The following is a 20,578-nucleotide window of genomic DNA, read 5'->3' on the forward strand; positions in this document are numbered from 1 at the left end:
TGCATTCCCTGAGGTTCACACAGCAGCCACCAGCACCGGCTCACCATTTCCCATTGCTGGCACTGCGCTCAGATCAGGGAGGGATGCAGGAGGTGCCAGACTGAACAGTGCTTGGTGGGGGACACCACGGTGCAGGTGATTTTTGCATGTACTTTAATAGACCAAGTCCCAGCCAAGTTCCCCTTTCCAGCATAGCTTGTCCCAGGCTCCCAACCCTGCTCGGTTTGCCAGAGGACTGCAGACTCCCGACCAGCTCAGGTCAATGATCTCCAGATTTGATCTGAGTCACCTGGCACAGCTCAGCCCTGACACTCAGACTGGGCATTTTCCTCCAGAGGCTGAATCAGCAGGGGAAAAAAATCACCTTGTCTGCAGAGAGGCTGCAGCACAGGCTTGCGGGGGAGCAGGGAGGGGGCAGAACCCAGCCAGCTCCCACTGCCCAGTTCTCTGCCTGGCAGGGCTCCTCAAGAAGCCTCCTCAAAGAGAAGAAGGGAGGATAAGAGGTTGTTTCTCTTCTCTATATTAAACCTGTCTGGTTTACTACTTATTCACACTAGTGAGTCAGTTCTCTATGAGCTGGCATTTGTTCCTGGAAAAAAAAAAAAAAAGAAAAAAAAAGAAGAAGAAGGAGGGAAACAAACATCCTTTTAAAAGCCCCTTTTGGTTCAAAAGGAGGAAAGAATATTCAGGCAGATGTCTCCTGCAGCTCAGCAGGCCCCCAGGTCTGGGCAGGAGCCCCCCAGCACAGCACAGCGCTCTTTCTGGACACTTCATGTTCTCTTTCTCCACGATCTGCCAGGAAAAACCGCTGAGAGGAAACCTTCCCTGGCCGAGCATTGCTGTTTCTTCTCTCTGGGCTCCCTCGTGCTCTCCAGCCATCTCTCTAGCCAAAACCCAAAGCTTTCTCCATGCTCCCATGACTCTTAGTCACTTTCAGCACAGCCATGCTCTCATCTCTTGGCCCCAGCAGTTTGTCCTCCTGGCACCTCTCTGACCACAGAGACCACTGAGCCTGTTCTCTGATTTTGGAGACACGAGGACCTTCCTGTGCTGTGCTACCTCATGCTGTCAGGTGGCAGCCATCACTTCCCAGCCCAACGCTGCCACAAACAGCTGCAAACTTGCAGTGCAGCAAGAGATGATTCAGCGCTAGAGCAGAGCAAGGAGCGCTGCGGGCCATCTCCCTTGACCTGCACATGTTCTGCTGCCCTAACTGCCCCTAGAAGAGTTTTTTTTGTTTCAATCCTACCCTCACTTGTTATTCGTGTGGGCAGCCCAGGAAGGAGTTAATAAAGTGCCTAATTACTGGACCCAGCTGTCTGTCAGACCTTTAATTAGACAACAACTTCAAAAAGCCTCCCCAGGAGCAACTGTGGAAGGTGCTAGGTGAGGAAAGATCCCTGTTTGCCTTTTGGTGATAGAAGAGCTGCATCCCTGATTTGGGGCTGGGTGGGGCTGGGTGTGGAGGTGCCAGGAGAGGGGTAAGCAGGGGGCTGGTCAACCTGAAGTGAGGGGAAGGGGCTACGGGCTGGGACCTCAATGCTTCTCCCTGTTGGGGAGGGCAGTGCATGTGGCCCTGCCCCAGCACATCCCTGATGTAGGGCTTGCTACAGGAATCTCTGCAGTGAGGGTTGCAATTTTCCTTGAAACAAATTAATTTGTCATCTTTGCAGGCCTTCTCCCATCTGGGAGCTGCCCCTACCCTAAAATCCTCTCTGTGGGGTGTCTGCCATTTTCCTGTATGGGCACAAAGCCTCCAAGAGCTGCCAGGCCTAAGGTAATGCTTGTCCTGCTGAGGTAAAATGGAGTCTTCTGCATGCCAGCCAAGAGGTCAAACCACAGCAGTCCCTGGGGGTCTGGATGGCCATAGCAAGGGTTGTCCCTAACTTCTGTGCACTGGTTTGGGGCTAGGCTTCCTCTGCAAGGCAGGGCCTGGAGCAGGTGATGGCGCCGTGGTGGTGGGCGCTGAGCTGTGTGGTGCCCAGCCCCACTTCGGCCGAGCAGGTTCGTCACTGGTGATGTTGCAAATGATTTTCTGCTTTTTTTTTTTTTTTTTTTTTTTTTTCTTTTTTTTCTTCTCCACCCATTTCAAAAACAAACACACAGACGCACACACACACAAAAAAAGGAATTTCTTCACTTGTGGTCAACTCAGAAAGGAGAAGCTCCTGCTGAGGGAGTGCTGGGGATGGTGCTGTGAGGAGAGGCGCCGCTGCTCACACGGATCCTTCAGACGGATCCTTCAGACGCATCCTTGCTCTGCGTGGGGACACCATGGGTCCTGGGGATGTGGGTCCTGGCCTGCTGCTGCTGCTGCTGACCACACCTGCAGTCTGGCACGGTAGGTCCAACAGCATCCCATAGCCCTTTGGGGCCGCCATGTCTCTCTGGGGCAGCTTTGGGATGCAGTGAGGGCATCTTGTGAGTGCTCCATGGCTGAGGTGAGGTGATGGCTGCAGGTGGGCTGAGGAGAGGGTTTGGGCTAATAGCTGCTTAGCTCCTGGTTGCTTCTACCAAAAGCCTATGTTAGGGTGGGGAGGTCCCAGCCTCTGGAAGCTGTAGCTCTGCATGCAGGCTCAAGGAGCATCAGTGTGACAGAGAGCAGGCAAGGAAATGCATCTGCTTCACAGCAAGGCCTTTTAAAGCTGGCTGCTGTGCCAGAGAGAAGACAGTGAGAGAGAAAGAGCGTGCTGCTAGTCTGTGACTGTGGAGTCCAGCAGTGTTGACAGCTTGCTCTTGGCTCCCTGCGGCACTGCCAAGGTATGGCCAAGTGGTATGGAGAGGTGTAAGTGCAGGAAGAAGAGCACTGGCGGTGGAGAGATGGAGAAAGGAAAACTTGCCCTGTTTTTGAGTCTTGGAGAGGATTAGGAGGAAGACGAGGCTGAGCAGAAAGTGTGCTCTGAGGGAAATAACCCTCTGCCCAAACTGGATGAGAGCCTGTGCTTGGTGTGCAGGTGGGAGAGTCAGGAATGTCAGCTACATCGGCACCTTCTGTTGAACGCTGTGCTGAATTAAAGATGTCTGGAGTTGCTGTTCTCTGGTGCGCTGGCCCACATAAAAGGGCTGTAGAGCTGGGTGTTATGGAAACAGACAAGCAGAAAGGGAAGGTGGATGTGACTGGTTTTTGAGGCTACAGAGATGGCCAAGAGGCGATAACCCATCAACCTCAAGAAAGACTCACTAAACCTGTTCTGAGGTTTGCAGCCAAACACACAAAACTGTGGCTCTTCCTTTGTTGTTCTCTTGAGTTTGCTCCCCTCGCTGTGAGATTCGGGTGGGAAAGTGAGCAGTGGCCTGGGGAAAAAGTATTTCAGATTAGAACAGACAAGCAGCGTATCCCTCTGTGAGTTCATGTTTTCAGCCCTGGAAAGCCCTTGTATCCCTCTAGCTGTTAACTGCATGGTGTTTCACATCGGGTTGTGCTGTGCAGGTTTTTTCTTGGTCTGCTGCTCTGGAAGATGGTTTTTGAAGGCTGCAGAGTTATGTCACGAATCTGGTTCAGGGAGTCTGGCCCACATTACTTGAGTGTTTCTTCCTTCAGACTCTTTCTCTTTCAGTCCCAGACGTAGAGGCAGTTAATTTATTACGTGTGGGTTTTTTGCTGGTTTGATTTTTATTTTGTTTTTAGGTAATAGGGACTGAGTACTTGTGATGTACGTTGGTGAAAGATCATAATATCCGTCAGCATGTCTCCAAAGATTCCTTGAGGCACTGGGCATAGCAGGTCACCAGCTGTGACACTCTCATCAGGCACTGCCTGCCGTGCTAGGGTGTTAGACACATCTGTCGGAATGCAATGGCTGTTGGCCATCTACAGCATGCAACGACTGTTCAAAACAATAGCTTTCAAGCTGGAGCCTGACTTCCTTCTCCTGCCTTTTGAATCACAAGTATATCTTCTGAGTATGTCCAAGGCTGATGTGGTGCAACAACTGTGATCTGGGTTCTTGCTGGGGATAGGTCATGGGCTTAAATTCCAGTTTTAGGTCAAGTAGAGGGAGAATGTGAAAGCTGAGCAGCTTATATCTGTCTTCTTGGCCATGTAGAGATCTTCCTGTGGTTTCTTTTGCTTTCTTGCTGTGGGTAAATCTAAACCTCTGAAGAAGCCCTGGGCAGAGAGGTGTGTTGAGCATCCCCCTGTCCAGATACTCTAATTAACCCCAGGGGAGGTGTCCTCAGACGTGAAGCTCTATCCTCCTCTTTCCTATCACAGAGGGGAGAGCAAGGGGAGCTCTGGCCTAGCATAGGGCCCTTCCTGGGTCCTCAGACCCTCAAAAGCAGGTCCTGATAACTGGTCTCTGTGGTGGGATTCCTCAGCCTCTAGGTCCTTCACTCCACCTTCCTCATCCTTTCCAAAGCCTCAGCAGAGCAATGCGATGTTTTGGCTGGGGTAAGAGAGGCGAGGATGGAGCCCACAGCTGTAACTGGAGGTCATGGTTACACAACCTGTGGTAAAACCTTTGGCCAGCAGTTACTGACAGTGCTGCGGAAGCTGCTGAGGAGCAGTAGAGACATCCTCGGGCTTCGTGCAAGATTGCACAGTGGTCAGCAGGGAGCAAGCCTTCCCCCAGTAGCCCTGCTTCCCCATTCTGGGAAAGGACGCACTGATGTGACTTGTTCTCCATCGCACACAAAGGAGCAGATGCTCTGGTGGCCTTCACCTGGCAGTGTCCTGCACTGAACATCGTTGTCCCATCCATTCTCACTCCACTTGTGTGGCTGTTTGTGCCATTCACTGCACAGTGTAATGACAGCAAGGACGCTGCATGACCAACTCTCCATGCTGCCCTCCTGCTGTGGTCTCTCCAGGGACCAGTTACAGTGTGGTCTTTCCCTGAGCCAATCTGAAGGCAACTCTGAGCTGCAGAGATTGGCCCCACCACCACACTGTGCTGAAGCCTGGGATGCAAATAGGAGAGATGCAAGTGTCCAGTGACAGTAAAAGCAGCAGGAATGTATCAAGCCTGGTGGAAAACAAAGCTTAGCAAAGAGGGAGGAATGCTGTACTTTAGGTAAGTGGAAAATGTGGCTTTGTGAAGGATTCTGGGATGTTTTATTTTTCCACTTTGGAGATAAATGAGACTTTTCCTGTTTCCATAGAAAGATAAAAGCATTGCACAAAAAAAAGAGAGGGGAAAAAAGTAGTCAAATATTCCATATTCCATGTCTTCTGTTTATTCCTGCTGGGCCAGCAAATTTGATACAGGATTTGTTTGGGTTTCCTCTGGGCCACTGCTCCATCATCACACAGCAGCAAAACTCTCCAGGGCTGAGCCCCATGCGGCCAACCCTTCCTTGCGTGGAGGAAAGCATCAGCTCAAGACAGCTTAAGTGATGCTCTTTGAGTTCTGGTGGATGGGCTCTGGCACTGAAGTCCTGAGCTCAGTTGATAGGACAAGCATTCATGCCTTGGACATCATCTTCATCACCAAGGAAAAGCTGTAAGCATGGGTGTGTGGTGATAGGTGTGTACGTTTCTAGCTGTGTTACAGGGAGGGTGTCCAAGACAGCATCAGAGAATGGTTGTGTCTGTAAGCAGCCATCCCTTGCTCTCTTCCTACAAGTTTGGACAGTGAAGGGCCTGCAGTGCCCTCCTCTACCGAGAGCAGCAGACTAATAAACTGGGCAGCTCTCTTTGCGCTTGCTATTATTTGAACCCTGGTGTGTATCCCTTTAAGATGTGAGGATGGGTTAGCAACTGCAAAGGAAAGCAGAAGTGGGAGAATAGCCCTGGAAAGGGGCCGGAGGGGGGTGAGCAGCCCCCTGAGCACAGATAGCCATTTGCAATGTGTTTCCTGTCCTCCCCGAAGGGCTGCTGTGGGGGTGGCTGTACTGCTTCTTCCCCAGCTCAGTGGCACTGATTCATTTCTCACTTCCCCCACCCTAAATATAGGAGGTGATTCAAAGAACTCGCTGATGTGGCAAAATGGGGGGGGGGGAGGGGGGGGGATATTTCCCTGTGCCACAAGTGGCTGCAGTGGGACCCTGGTTCCCCTTTGTTTGGCCAGTGGAGAAGCCATCTTCAAGGCAGTGATAGCATCAGTGATGGCATTGGTTGCAGTGCCAGTGTCAGCACAGCCTGGCGTGCACTGTGCTTGAGTGCAGCCACAGGCCTGCGTGAGGAGTTGGCTTTCCTGTCCCTCAGTTTCCCACCACCAAATATGAATTATAATGCTGACTCAGTAGATGGTGTTTTGATGGTAGCTGGAAGGAAAATGCATTGTTTGACTTCATGATAAGTCATAAGTAGGTGTACTTCAAAATCTACTGCCAAGCAACCAAAACAATGTGTGTGCTGACTCCTGCTCTGCAGCTTTCCAAGCCTGTTCCAGCTCATTGTAGCACCAATGCAACAGACAGCGCCAGCCATGGAGCTGAACTTTACCAACTGATGTTATGGGCTAATCATGTTCATATCATAGCTCTAGCTCTGCCACAAAAGGAAAGCAGCTACAAAAACAGGCAAAACCCAACAGGAACAATTTCTAGGCCAGCATTTGGCCTAATCTGCTCCAGATGGTTGCTATTCCCCTTTCAATACTCTGAATGTTCAGTTGTGAGGTTTTCTTCCTTTCCCTGAAGTCCATTCCTTAGAGTACCAGCCCATGCTCTGGTAGGATGCAGAATGATCCAGTCTGCCAAAATGCCAGTCTGCATCCCAAGCCTAGCCTCAACACTGTGAACTCCAGCAGAGCATCCTAAAAAGGATCATTTTTGTTTTTCATCTCTTTCCTTTGCAGGCTCAGCATCCCCTGTGATCAGCCCTGATATCTCTGCTCTGGTTGTCAACGTGGGTGATCCAGTCCTCCTGCGCTGCTCAGGAGAGTCAGAAGTTAAATGGTACCCTGAAAAGTTTGCCAACCATACAAGCAGCGTACTCAGTATTCCCAGGACCACTCACAGAGACACAGGCACCTATAGGTGTGCTCATGTCAACAGCAGCGACAAGGGTGTTGCATCTGTGCATCTGTACGTGCGAGGTAACCATTCTTCATTCCTCCCGTGCATGCTGGCAGAAAGCATGCTGGCTTTTCAGGGAGCACAGCCTTTAGACAGTTACTCTCTATAATCCATGGTTGTGTTAGAGTTTGGAGAGCAGTGCAGGCTCCTAGTGGGAGCAGTTGCTCACCCACAACTATATAAACCCACATATTATGGGGCCTGTGGCTGAAGCAGTAGCATCTGTATCTCGTGTACACCTGTGGATGACCTGGACCTCTTCCTCCTTTTACCTTGGCTTCCCTTAAAAAGCAGGGATGAAAGCCTGTTTGGTGTTGTAATGCACAGTGAGATTTGGAACTCGGGGAACTGTTTTATGGCTACTACCCTGAATGAGAAGGGATCACAGGAATCGTCCTCACAATGTGAGCCAAAGCTCCAGTATGCCATGGTATCTCTGCCATTTGTGTTCACCCCTTCCTTTGTACAGAGATTCTGTCCTGGATAGGGAAGCTGGGGGTCTAACAAATAAAAACAACACTGTTATGAAAAGTTGAATTAGGGCTAAGCATACTTCTCAGTTTCTCTTGCCTGCGTATACAGCTGTGGGTTGCTTGCTCTGCTCTCCTCAAATGCCTTAGTGGAGCTGGGCTTGTCATGTGAGTTTTTAGAGGCTGAGTCAGGCGGGCGCTAAGCCAGGTTGCCCCAACACTGAACTCCCACTGGGCAGCAGAGCTGGATACTCGCCTTTGCTGGAACATCTCTCTCAGCTCAATGCCTGCTTTTCTGATCCTGTTCTCTGGTTTACTTCATCTCCTCCACAGATCCCAGTAATGTGTGGTACGTCCCATATTTCCGGATCTCTGTGACCAAAGGTGGAAATGCTGAGTTCCCCTGCTTCATCACTGCTCCCGAGTATGGATCCAGCGTGACTCTGATAAGGAATGATGGCTCTAAGCTCTCACCTGGAGCCAACTACTCTTTCAGTGCTGAGAAGGGAATAACGCTTTATCATGTGGAGCACGAGCAGAAGGGCCAATACCAGTGCCAAACAGTGGTAAATGGAAAAATAGAGAAGTCATCAAGAATAAGACTGATTGTGGTTGAAGGTAAAGGATTGGGATTGTTGCTGTCCATAGGGGGACAGCAGTAGCTAAGTTGGTCACGGATCATTAAGGACAAGTTCTTAGCCAGCAGCTGGGAAGACTTTCTGAACCTGCAGTTGTTAGGAGGTATTTAGAGGAGGTAAAATTCCACTGGCTTTTGGAAACTTGTCTCCTTTAGATGTGTCTCTGTGGGATCTGCAGTATTCAGCTTATCATAGGTACTGTGTACATATGTTCAGCATATCATAGGTACAATCAGAGTTTGTCTCTGATGTTCTAAAAGACTTTGGGCCCTGATGGTCAGGATGAAACTGGCAGAAGGATTCCTTACCTGTAAACCACAGTGATGGCTGCTGCGCTCTTCCTGACTTGTATTGCTTCCTGTAGATGTGTACAAAAAGTGGGAGAATCTCAAGGACAGGAGAAGGGCATGGGTAAAGGGACTGGAGAGGATGGAAAGGAGGAGGTGTCCAGGCCTTAGAGAGGCTCCAAAGTGCATGGTGCCAGTGAGCCAGCTGGTGGTGCATCTTTTTGTTTGTCTTTGTGTAGGACAAGAGAAGCCTGTGCAGGTAATGGTGGACCCTGCAGACCACGTGCGAATTGTGGGTGAACCTTTTGAAGTCACTTGTGTAGTAACTGCTCCTTCCCATAAGTATGACATCAAATGGGTAACAGCAACAAACAGTGTAAGTTAAAGTTTTTTGCAGCTTCAAGGGGTTATGGGACTTTTCTAGAAACAAGGAGGCATAGGGTGACAAGAATGCCTAGACTCGAGACTTTTCTGCAGAAAAGCCTTGATCTGCTTGCCCAGAGTAACTATTCAAACAAGCCATACAAATCCAAAAATCCTTTCTTTGGGTGATACAGAGCTGCCCGTTCTCAGGATATTGCTGTGGAGCTGAAAAATACATTGCTTCACCAAAGCACACTGAGCAGGAGCAAAGGTACCAATTAAGGTGACATCTCTCCACCCTTCTCTGCCAAGGCTTACAAAGCAAAAAGTGAAAGTTCAGAACAAAAAGCTTCCCAGACAAAAAATATGGGTGAAGAAAGGGAATGCACCTCAACATTTCAAAATCTGTTGTACTGACTCTTAGCTGCTGAAGGCTTAGATAAGATTTGCTAGCAGTCCTTATGTCCTCTGCATTCAGGAAGGAGTTGAGGGGAAAAAATATATATACATATATAATATATAATGATATGTATTTAAAACTCAACATGTAAGGACAGCTGGCAGCCAGAAGGCTAACAATAGGTGTGACCCTAACTGCCTGGAATACTTGGGTTTAACATGCCTCTTGGCTTCCATCTAGAAGACTTTCAGTGGTGGGGTACAGTTGCACAGAACAGAGGGTAGCAAGTTATCTTTATTATAAATATAATTCAGTTCCATTCTCTGAGCTTCCAAACAAATGACTGGTGTTTCCTCCCCGACAGGTTAAGAGTAATGGAAAGCCTGACATAAGTGATGGGAACTACATCATCAATGACACCCTGTCAATTCCTGCAGTGACCATGGAAGACAGTGGGAAATACACTTGCATAGCTAACAATTCAGCAGGATTCAAGAATGCCTCCACAATGCTGCGGGTGGTGGGTAGGTACTTTCCCAGCAGACCAGAAAAGCGTGGACTGAAGCATGCCTACCCTTGAGTATTTCTTGCTTCTGCCCCAAAGCAGGGAAATTTCTCTGCACCTTGTAGGCTTAGGTTTGCTGATGACCCAAACCCACTGCACACTCAGTGCATAGCTCAGAAAAGGGACTTGTTCTGAAAGATTTCTGGGTGAGAAGCCAAGAGTTCAGCTAAGGGGGCTTGTCTTTATATAGATCACAAGATATAGTTTTAGTCTCATTATTTGATAGCGTATAAAACCTCTTACACAGGTAGAGCTCAAGCCATCATGACAAGGAAACAACTTAAAAGTATTTCTCTGCCAGCATGAGGCATGCAGTCTGTGTAATGCCTTGTTCCCTGCTGCAGTCTCACAGCTGAGGCTGTTCTTTCCACTAACGGTCTGTTTACAAAGCTGGTGTAAGCTTGTTTCAGGTCTCTGTGGACATGCCTGCTGATGGTCATGCTCTCCTTCATCCTGCAGAAAGAGGGTATGTGATCCTGACCCCAGTGCAAGCCATGAACCAAGAAGTTGCTGAAGGAGACAGTTTGCAACTCCAGGTCCATATTGAGGCATATCCAAAGCTTCTCCACTGGCACTGGGAGCACATGAATTCACTGAAGAACCCTGGGAGCAACAAACTCAAAAGCGAAATGGTCCCTAAAAACAACTGGTGTGTGTTCTCTCTCTTCTATGCTGGCCGTGGCCTGTTTCAAAAAATGTTTTCAGTCTAAGACTTGTAGATCCCATGCTGCTGGCTGACAAAAAGTCTGATTTTAAAGAGGGAAACTATTTTGCCTTTCTGACTTCTATTTCCAACGTTACTAGCAAACCACAGCGAGAAGGGCTGATAGATCAAGGAGGACACCACCCCTGACTAACTTGGCAGTTTTCTCTTTAAATACTTCATAGAAGTCACTAGTAGGTTTTGCAGTCTTTTTCAAGTTGGCACTCTTCCACAAGAAGAATTAGGAGGGATGGGGACACAACACAAACAGATGAATTCCCTTAGTGCTCCTCAGTCCTGTTCCATGCTCCACAGACTGTAGAATAAATATACCAAGAGGTGCTATATGTCCCATGTCAGGAGAAGACAGACATCATTATGAGGATATGACCCCATGAGCAGGAGGACATAGTCATGCTCTTTCTAAGCCTGCAGCCAAACTGTGGAGTTTGGGCAATTCCCTTTTCATTTTCTTGGGGTAACTCATTCCCTCAGATGCAGGAAGATCAGTGTCTCCTGCCTCTTCCAGCACAATGATTTAGATGCTAAACTCTTTTCTGAGAATCCACCCAGCCACAGCCTTTCAGTAATACAGCACTTGGTGGCACAGTGTCTCTCCTTCAGCAAAGACCCTTACAGCTGCCCAGTAGGATCAGCCGCTTCCTGCTTCCCCAGAGAAGCAAGGGTTAGCAGCACTAAGCTGGAAAGTGTTCATCCAGTCCAGGGCACAGGAAACAGCTTCATCTCGCTGAGCAAAGGCTGTATGAATGCCTGAGTTTCCTCAGCACAGCTTTCTTCATGGTGTTTATTCTCTCTGTGGGAGCAGGTATAACAACACGCTCTTCCTGGATCATCTGGAGGAAGAAGAGAAAGGTCTCTATACGTTTTATGCTCTGAACAGTGAGGCCAACTCATCAGTTACTTTCAGTGTATCTGTGAAAGGTAAGTGCTTAGCACTGCTCCTTCCTAAAGGCTGCTTGCCCAGGGGCTGCTGCCCAACAGGCAGGGTGCAGGGCTTGTGGACAAGGGCACTTCCAGCCCAGTGCCCACAGGACACAGACATGCAGCTCCTGGGACCCAGCTCTATTCTCTGCATAGCACAGGGGTTCCTGAAGTTCTGTTGTTCCGTAGATGGAGAATAAATCAGGTCACCAGGAATGCACTCTTCCTCTGGTCATAGCGCTTGATCCTTCTCTGCTTTCCCCAACAGCTCCTCCAAGGATTTGCAGTGTCAGGGTATCAGCTAGTGACTCCAGTGAGCTGCTCTGCACAGCCACCGGCTACCCTGCCCCACGCATTGAGTGGTACCAGTGCCCCACTCACTCTGACAGGTGAGAACTACCTAGGACTGGGCACCTTTAACTCTGAAGAGTGCACTTGTGATGTTAGTGCTTGCTGAGCAGCACAGTGTGGGCTTTCCTACAGGCCATTTAGCATAATTCCCAGTGTCTCCTCTCTTGCCCGAGATAAGCGCCAACTCACTGTGAGCAACTGCACTGCAGAGAAACATTCATTCTGTACTGCTTTGCATCCCTGCAGATATGAGGATTATGAGCTGCTTCTGAATGACTCCAGTCCCCGTGTGGTGAATACACTGCCCTTCCAAGAGGTGGAGGTGGAGAGCACCTTCCCGTTCCAGGATCTAGGGACCAATTTCACCTTCTGCTGTGTGGCTGTTAACAGCAAGGGGAGCACCTCTGACATTCTTCACTCAGTCTTGAGTAAGATACCAACTTGCAGCTTGGTGGAACGGGGGGAATTTGGCTTTTGGTGCCTGTCTGTCTATATGGATTTCCCATGGTCCTTCAAAAAAGGTGAAATAGATTCCATAGGCCCTCTATCACCACAGAAGCTGGGAGGCTTTGGTGCTTGCTACTTCTACAAGCCATGTGGGAACTGCTGGCTGGGGAGAGCCTGATGTCAAAGGCTGAGCTGTGCAATAAGCCCCTTGTAACTGCAGGACCTAGGTACAGTGCTCAGCACAGCCAGCTGGTTGATGCTCAGCCTCAGAAGCTGCATCTTTTGCTGGGTTTGTTCTTGCTGTTCTTGGTCTGTCTACATACAGCTTGACCAGCTCCTGCTCTGCACCTGGTGCTGTGAAAATTGCAGCAGCTCTTTTAAGCTGCTTTAAGGCCACTGCTGGGTTGCACTGCATACAGGGGAAGCCTGAATGGACAGCTAGGCAAAATACCCAGGGGTTGAAACAGGAGTATTTACTTACCCCCATTTATTTCTCCTCCAGAGAGTGTCATGGCTCCCCCAAACCAGATCTTCAGTCCCATTCTCACCACCTGCATGTGCACATCGGTCTTGCTGCTCCTGCTGCTCCTCTTCCTCCTCTACAAGTACAACCAGGTCAGCCTCCCTGTTGCACAGAAGGGCTGCAAGGCCTGTCCAGCCTCAGAGGCCACACTGCCTCAGTAGCAGCCAAAGGCAAAGCCCATATACCAAAACCAAAATGTGTGTTGGCACCTCTCCCACCTGGTTCCTCAGACTCATAGCCCAGAGATCAGTACAGACAGTGCCTTGTGCCAGACAGTGGTGCTTATTCTGTGCTTCAGTTGCAGCTGGTTTTGCTCTGCTCACTCTGAGTATAAAGACTTAATTAACTAGAAAAAAAAAAAAGTGGTTTGCAATCTGCATCTAAATGTTTCTCCATCCTGCTTTACAAAAAAGCTGCCTTAATGAGGAAGCAGGTTGGTATCAGAAGATGTTTGTCTCCAGGAAGGCTAGCTCACTGTTTTTATACAAGAACTTGCCCATTTTCTCTGTGAGATTTATCTTCGGCGTTGAATTTCTTCTCATAAACTGCACCAATCAATTGCCACTTCTGCTTCATGGGTGGGTGAAAATCTCCTGGTTTTCAGTTCTCCATTTGGCACTTTGCCTTTGACAGCCCACCAAGGCTGCAGATTTTGCAGAGTTCTTGTGCTGATTGTCACAAGATCCAGCAGAACCTCTCACAAACAGGCACCCCCAGTTTCTCAGGCAGAGCTGTCTTTGGGGTGTGCAGCCCTGAAGAACAGCTCTTAGGAAGGCCTTGCAAGCCCGAGAGAAACAGAACATGTGTGTAAATAATACAGGCTTCTTGAGCCATGGCTGCTTGTTGCAGTGCTAGATGAATTATGGAGCAGAAAGCAACAATGCTCATGCTTAGGGTGAGCCCCTCTCTGCAGTTATCTGGTGGAAGTGGTGAGGAGAAAGAAGTGCTTCAGCGCCCGCCTCCCAGTAGCTGGGGCACATCATGATTCACTGTGGCTGTGGTCACTCCACCCGCACTTGGCTTTGCCTGCATTGATGGGCTTTGAGACCACTGTTGCCATTCAGGCACGCATCTCCTTGTGTGAGCAAAGGCTGCTCACAGTTTTTTTCAGTGCTGAGCTCCTTGCTGTGTTTTTGCCTCCAGTTGGGTCCTCAGACCTCACAACATCCATGACAACATTCAGCGCAAGCTGCTTCCAGCAGGGGCTGGCACTGTTTCACTCTATCCTCATCTGGTTATTTCTGCCATAAGGTTTGTAGAAAAAAGAAGAAATTCTTAGTTAGGTTTCTCCTTTTTTAATTTTTTCCTGGAAGGGAAGCAAGGCTGGGCCAGCTCCACTGTTCTGCTGCGCTCAGCTGCCCAGAGTACTGAGGAAGGAGGCACAGTGTGGACAACTCCCTCTGGCACCATCTGGGCACTGCTTAGCCACACTCCAGTGGGACATGGTGCCAGCTTTGCTGTGCCAAGTCATAGCTACAGTGACAGGGGCAAGAAGGCCTCCCTCCCTCATGGGTGAGGACTGGGAGGGGCTTTGTTTGGACCAGACTGTCCAAACTGAACATCTTGCTCGAAGCAAGATATATTTGGTGGAGTTAAACCCAAGTCTTCTCAGAGTGACTGCAGGGTGAGAATCAGAGCACTTGCTGAGGAGGGTAACTCAGGGCTCAAGCAGCAATGACTGACTGGAGTCTCTTCCCTGCAGAAACCTAAGTACCAGGTGCGGTGGAAGATCATTGAGGCCTGTGAAGGGAATAACTACATCTTTATTGATCCCACTCAGCTGCCATACAATGAGAAATGGGAGTTTCCCAGGAATAACCTCCAGTTTGGTAAGAAACCTTCCCTGCTGCTTTTCCTGGTGGTATGAAGCTTGCCACAGAGCTAAAATACTCCAAAGAACAAAATCAGAGCAAATAGGCAGCATCCAAAGCTGAATCCAGACATGGCAGCAACATCCTCAACCAGGCTTTGCTGCCCTCTTCTACACAGGGTGCTAAACACTGGAGTGCAACCTCCCTCCAACCCTCTTTTGTTGTAAAGAAGATTGAGAGGATCATGTTCCTCCTCAAGCATCTGGGGTCATCCCTTAACATGTACACCTTGTGAGCACATTTGGTCTTGGCCTCTTTCATAACATCTTTGCCCACAGCAGAGCTCCCCATAGATGCTCACAACCTTCTGGCTAAGAGTTACTCATCTGTCATCTTGTCTGAGCTCAGCAGGAATCCCCACCCTGTGTGCAGGACAATTGCTCAATGTCTTTTTAGAAAGCATCTTTTAAGTACTTTTTTTTTTCCCCTCCCTGCAGGAAAGACTCTTGGAGCTGGAGCTTTTGGAAAAGTGGTAGAAGCCACTGCTTTTGGACTGGGAAAAGAAGATTCAGTCCTCAAAGTGGCCGTGAAGATGCTGAAATGTAAGCCTGGGCTGACCTGCAAAGGTTGAAATCCCCCAAGTTCCTTTGGGCTGAAAGTAGTGTGTGTCCATCAGACTGGGTGTTAAGATGTTCCTGTCATAAGTGCTAGGTGCTGGACTTGTGCTGGTGCAATTATTTGTGGACACGTGGCCAGAGGCACAGCCAGAGGCAGTAGATTCCTCTCTGCTTGTCTCCTCTTGTTCCATCTGTCTATCCCCTTGTCATCCCCATCATCTCTTCGTTGTCCTTTCCTGACTCCTTCATATTATCCTCATCTCGCAGCAACAGCAGACACGGATGAGCAGGAGGCTCTCATGTCTGAGCTGAAGATCATGAGCCATTTGGGACACCATGAGAACATTGTAAACCTGCTGGGAGCGTGTACCTATGGAGGTAGGATCCGATAAACCTGCTTCCCCCAGCAGAATCCTCTCATGGCCTGCTTCTCTAAGGCTGTTATTGGAGAGATTTGATGATTCAGGTGGTTTTCTTTCTGATCCTATGAGTTTGCAAGGATCTGTGGGCTGGCTATGTGCTGAGTGGGTTCTGCTGCTCCTTCTTCTCCCCTACCCCAGCAATTTCCAGGGACTGGTTTCCTTTGATAGGTCACACTGAAGTCACTTCTTAACAACCTCCTTGTGCCTTTCTCCCAGGTCCAATTCTTGTCATCACTGAGTACTGTCGCTATGGAGATCTGCTGAATTTCCTGCGGAAGAAGGCTGAATACATAATTATCCAGGACTCAGCTCTGGACACCTCTTTGGACAGCACTGCTGATTACAAAAACATTGACCTGGAGAAGAAATACATCCGCAGGTGAGAGCAGGACTGTGGTGGCCACAGGGCTGAGCAATGAAGGGTGTGCTGGGAAAGATTATTGCCAAAGATCAGGGACTTGCAGATGGGTGCAGAAGTAGACATGGATGTGATTTCTGCACTCAGTGGACATGGAGGAGGGCAGAAGGCACTCAAGAAGGCTTCCCAAGAAGGCTGCTGACAGCCTGCTTCTCTTTGTTGTTCTCTGACTCAGTGACAGTGGCTTTGCGAGCCAGGGTTTGGAAACTTATGTTGAAATGAGGCCCATATCATCATCATCATCTTCAGCATCATCAGATTCTGCACAATCCAGGGGTGAGTTAAAGATTCCTCTTTGTATTTGCATCATTTCTTCAGAGTGACCACCTGGTCTGGCTTAGTTCTAGGGAACTAGGGGATTCAACACGGCTTGCACTACTTACCATCTTTGCAGCAACCCTAAAGCTTCTGTTTGAATTTCAGGGAAAAGCTCAGAGGAAGATGAAAGCAGAGAGGACCTCCGGCCCCTTAACCTCTCTGACCTGCTTCAGTTCTCCAGCCAGGTGGCTCAGGGCATGGCATTCCTTGCATCAAAGAATGTGAGTGCCTAAGAGGACCACTGCACCCTAGTAGGTAGCACCAGTCCACCAGCAGCAGCCAGCTGTCCTGTCTGTTCAAGGCTTGGGAGGTTTTCAGATGAGATGATCAAACTGAACTGTGCTTCTAGAAATGGGCCTCTCTCCACCTCCTGGGTTCAAACGTGCTGGGCTTCAGTGCCCAGTGTTTGCTATGGAGCTTGGGGTTCAGACAGGCCATTGCAGCAGGACAGAGTTACAGGGGCACCCAGGGCTGTGCATCATGCTAGTCTGCCTCAGTATTTTCTGCCCAGCTTTTTCATGAGGTCAGGCATCTTGATGCAGAGCTTTCTTGTCTCAGAGCCCCAGGGATAAGGAACTGAAAGTGGCTGTTGAGCTGCCTCAGTGGCAGAGGGCAATTGTATAATGGCTTCCCATGGGACACTGTGAGCAGCCCCTGCTCCTAAACTTTGCTCCCACGGGGAAGTTGAAGGCTCATCACTAATACAGCTGATAATGCCACAATGTTTTAGCACTGCAATTGGAGCAGTTGAAAGGAGAGAGCCTATACTCCCTATGCATGACAGTGCCTTTTCCAAGAGCTTTTCAAGCAGCACCTGTTCTCCTTGCTCCTGTTGGATTTGCTATGGTGACATTCTGAGGCTGTAGGGACATCAGTGGGGTCTCAGTTACGCTCTCTTCTCCCCAGTGTATCCACCGTGACTTAGCAGCCAGGAATGTGCTCGTGTCAGATGGACGGGTAGCCAAGATCTGTGACTTTGGCCTGGCCCGTGACATCATGAATGACTCAAACTACGTTGTAAAAGGCAATGTAAGTAATTGAAGAGGGGACTGGAGAAGGTACAAGGGTGAGGTGCAGCCAGAGCATGGGCAGGGTGCAGCATAAGCTGCCTGCTTGTCCCAGGCTGCAAGTTCTCTCCTCTTCCAGGCCCGCCTGCCCGTGAAGTGGATGGCCCCAGAGAGCATCTTTGACTGTATTTATACAGTGCAGAGTGATGTGTGGTCTTATGGCATTCTTCTCTGGGAGATCTTCTCCCTTGGTAAGGAAGAAGAAAGCTTGCAATCCTCTCTTGTTTTCCATGGCTTATCAACTTTAATGCCTGCAGAAAAGTTTGCAAGAAAGGAGGGAGGTTGGAAAAATCTAGTCTATATCAGGGCTATGAAACACAGTGTTTCCTGAGGGACCATTAGAAGTATTGGGTCCTGGAATATTTGCTTTAACTCAGAGTTCTGAGTGGCATTGGCTCCAAACTGCCTCTGATCTGAGTGTTCCTGTTACAGGTAAAAGTCCCTATCCTGGCATGGCAGTGAACAGCAAGTTCTACAGCATGGTGAAGCGGGGCTATCAGATGGCCAGGCCTGACTTTGCTCCCTTGGAAATGTGAGTGGTGCACTGAGGTGTGCAACAGGTGGAAGGAGGACTGGAGCTGCTTTGTACAGAGTGGGTGGTGAAGATGGTGTAGGTATATGTCAGGCATAGGTCTGTGGGCTGCTCCCAGGGAAGCTCTGTGTTAGGCATGTGAGGTTTAGGGTTTTTCCATGCCCACACAGGAAAGCAGGAACCAGAGCAGTTGACTATGATGCTCTGCCCAGTATCCACTGCTTCCAGTCAGGAAGGTGGGAGAGCTCATGCTATCTGTATGTTCCTAAACATGGCAGTTTTGGTTTTCTCCTTTCAGCTACTTGAGTAACTCTAGGAATCTGAGAAGACAAGCCTGAGGAACTTACAGGAAAGGAATGAGTTTAATCTGGAGTGCCAAGCATAAAGCCTCTTGCAGATAGATGTGGGGACACAAGATGTTTGCTCTACCTGTTCCTGTGCTCTCATTTCCCTGGCAACACCGTGCTTACCTGAACCAGGAGTATTATAGACAGGAAAAGAGGAGGGGGCTGCTCAGGACTGCGTGCACCAATACAAAGTGAATCGCTCTGCTGTGCTGCTGCAAAGAACTAAGGGTGCAGACTCCCCAGCAGCTTTGCAGAAGTACAGCACAGCTCAGTCCCTCTTTGGCTTTGCAGGTATAGCATCATGCAGGCGTGCTGGAGCCTGGAGCCCACACAGAGACCTACGTTTGACCAGATCTGCTGCTTTATTCAGAAAGAACTGGATTTGCAAAAGGAACAGGTAAGAACCTTTGGGGAGGAGAAAGCACATCTTCCCCCCTCCTTTCTTCCTACATCAGCATAGCTTCTGGGCAGCTTTCCTGGTGCCATTCCCTAACTTAACTGAGCTGCTTCCATCAGTTATCTGTAAAAGTGGAGCGATGCATCCAGATGGTGAAAGGTAACAAAAGCAGGCTGGATGAAGAAATACAGTTACTTAGCAGCAACCTCCATGGGCAGCAACACAAGTGCAAATGAGAGCAGTCTGAAACATGCCTCTTTTTTCCTTCCTGTTTTCAAGGACTACACAAACCTCCCTTCAACTGCTGAGGAAGACAGTGGCTGTGATACCTCTGGCTGCTGTGAGGAGTCCTGTGAACAAGAGGAGAGTGGGCAGCCCCTTCTCAAAGGCAACAACTATCAGTTCTGTTAGCTGGTGCCATTGCCCTGGGGTGGATCTTTAGGATCTTTATCCTTCTCTCTCTGCAGAGTGCATGATTCTGCATGGATGCCTTCAGCTTTTTGGCTCTCCTCTCTGTGCTTTCTGAAGTATGAGAGTATGAACATCACTGACTCCCTTGCTGAAAGGACAGTGCTAGAGTGACTCAAAACCAACACTCACCATGGGGGCCCTAAAAGCCTTATCTCCACCTCTACAGGGTGCAGAGGTCCCATCACCTGCCCCCAGCACCCCTGAAGGGGACTTGGGTTGTTTTTTAAATACTAGTAGCAGCCATGTAGGATATTTCCAGAAGTCGCTCGCATGCCTGAACCTTGTTTTCGCAGTACCTCTTAAAATGAGCCCTTGAAGTGGGAACTGCCTCCTTCCCAAAGCAGACCTCTGCCTTGGGGGTCCTGCTCTCTTCCCTTTCCCAGACTGCCTCTGCATGTTGCAGAATGAGTGGTTAGATGTAGATAAATCTCCACTAAGCATTAAAGATGCATTAACCTCTAGTCTTCCTCATGCAATCTACCTCTCTGCAGCTAGTGCTTCTGCAGGGATCCGTGGGTGAAGTGTAACAAGGAGCCAATCCCAGGGCTCTGTGAACCTGCACGTGCCTCAACATAGGAGAGGGGCAGTTATTTCTCAGGCAAAACAAGAGGTGAGAAGTGCTCTTCACACGAGCGCTGACCACAACCCCAATCTAGGCAAGAATGGCAGCTTAAACTGACCTGGAAGTTTTCGACATAACACATCTTACAAAAACTTTTGCATTATTAAACATGTAGCAATTCACTGCCGCCTTCTTGATTACAGACGTGCTCTTGTACATATTTTCTTGAATGTATTTTGACAATACAGCTGAAATAATTATTTTTCTCCTATAAGCTAGGGCATAATGCCCTTACAGTTTTATCCTCCTCTCATTTTTGTTCAGGGTTATTAATGCCCCATCCACAGGGTCCTGTGTAGCTATCAGAAGTAGCTAATAAATCTTCTTAGCTTCACCTGGCTTGGGTGGTAAAGGATCAGCATTACAGGCACTGACAGGGCTTAGGAAAACTGCAGCAAGACAGACCTGCTGTGTGACACCTAGCCTTCATCAGACCATTATGTTGGGGGCCACTTCTGATTGTATTAAACCCATTTTTATGCTAACACCAAGTGATTCATTTCTCCTTACTAATAAAAAGCTAATGTTATTTCCATCTGTCAACAGTATGAAGAATAAAGTGTTAAACAAAGTAAGTCTTCCCTAGGCCTTGAAAGGGCTGTTCTTAGGGTGAATGGATCAGAGCCCTGCCCTCTCATACCCTGCAGCTCTGCTCCAGTTCATCACACACAGTTTTCACCGTCATCAGTTCTTAAAACCACTATCTTGTGTAATAAGAGAGGAAATAAGAAAAGCACATTAAAAGCAAGGCCTTTACTCTGAATGGCCTCTCTGTAGCTCATAATAAAAATGAAGAGAAGTCACTGTCACCTGCTGCAGAAAGTCATTGGGAACTGCAGAATGAGAGCAGGCTGAGCAGGGGAGCTGGCCATCCTATCCTCATTGACCTGCCATTGCTCCACAAACC

The 20,578-nt window shown here is 48.9% G+C and overlaps 1 protein-coding gene across 1 annotated transcript; it reads left to right on the plus strand.

The window, feature by feature from the left end:
- Positions 1-1,449: 1,449 nt before the first annotated feature.
- CSF1R (colony stimulating factor 1 receptor) lies at positions 1,450-20,498 on the plus strand. The gene is made up of 23 exons (XM_048960116.1): positions 1,450-1,481; positions 1,674-1,777; positions 2,107-2,341; positions 6,741-6,980; positions 7,764-8,048; positions 8,595-8,731; positions 9,483-9,642; positions 10,143-10,332; positions 11,213-11,328; positions 11,597-11,717; positions 11,926-12,107; positions 12,629-12,741; positions 14,352-14,478; positions 14,958-15,062; positions 15,345-15,455; positions 15,716-15,878; positions 16,093-16,193; positions 16,341-16,456; positions 17,142-17,264; positions 17,382-17,493; positions 17,735-17,834; positions 18,473-18,578; positions 18,858-20,498. Exons 3-23 carry the CDS (start codon positions 2,275-2,277, stop codon positions 18,987-18,989), a joined length of 2,907 nt encoding a protein of 968 aa, XP_048816073.1. The 5' UTR covers positions 1,450-1,481; positions 1,674-1,777; positions 2,107-2,274; the 3' UTR covers positions 18,990-20,498.
- The last annotated feature ends 80 nt before the right edge of the window (positions 20,499-20,578 follow it).

The sequence above is a fragment of the Lagopus muta genome, chromosome 14, assembly GCF_023343835.1.
Source record: "Lagopus muta isolate bLagMut1 chromosome 14, bLagMut1 primary, whole genome shotgun sequence".
Classification (NCBI taxonomy): domain Eukaryota; kingdom Metazoa; phylum Chordata; class Aves; order Galliformes; family Phasianidae; genus Lagopus; species Lagopus muta.

Coding starts and splice junctions, on each gene's coding strand:
- CSF1R (XM_048960116.1), top strand. CDS start 2,275: ATGGGTCCTGGGGATGTGGGTCCTGGCCTGCTGCTGCTGCTGCTGACC. Junction 8,049..8,594: donor AAGACTGATTGTGGTTGAAG/GTAAAGGATTGG, acceptor GTCTTTGTGTAG/GACAAGAGAAGCCTGTGCAG. Junction 15,063..15,344: donor GGCCGTGAAGATGCTGAAAT/GTAAGCCTGGGC, acceptor CTCATCTCGCAG/CAACAGCAGACACGGATGAG.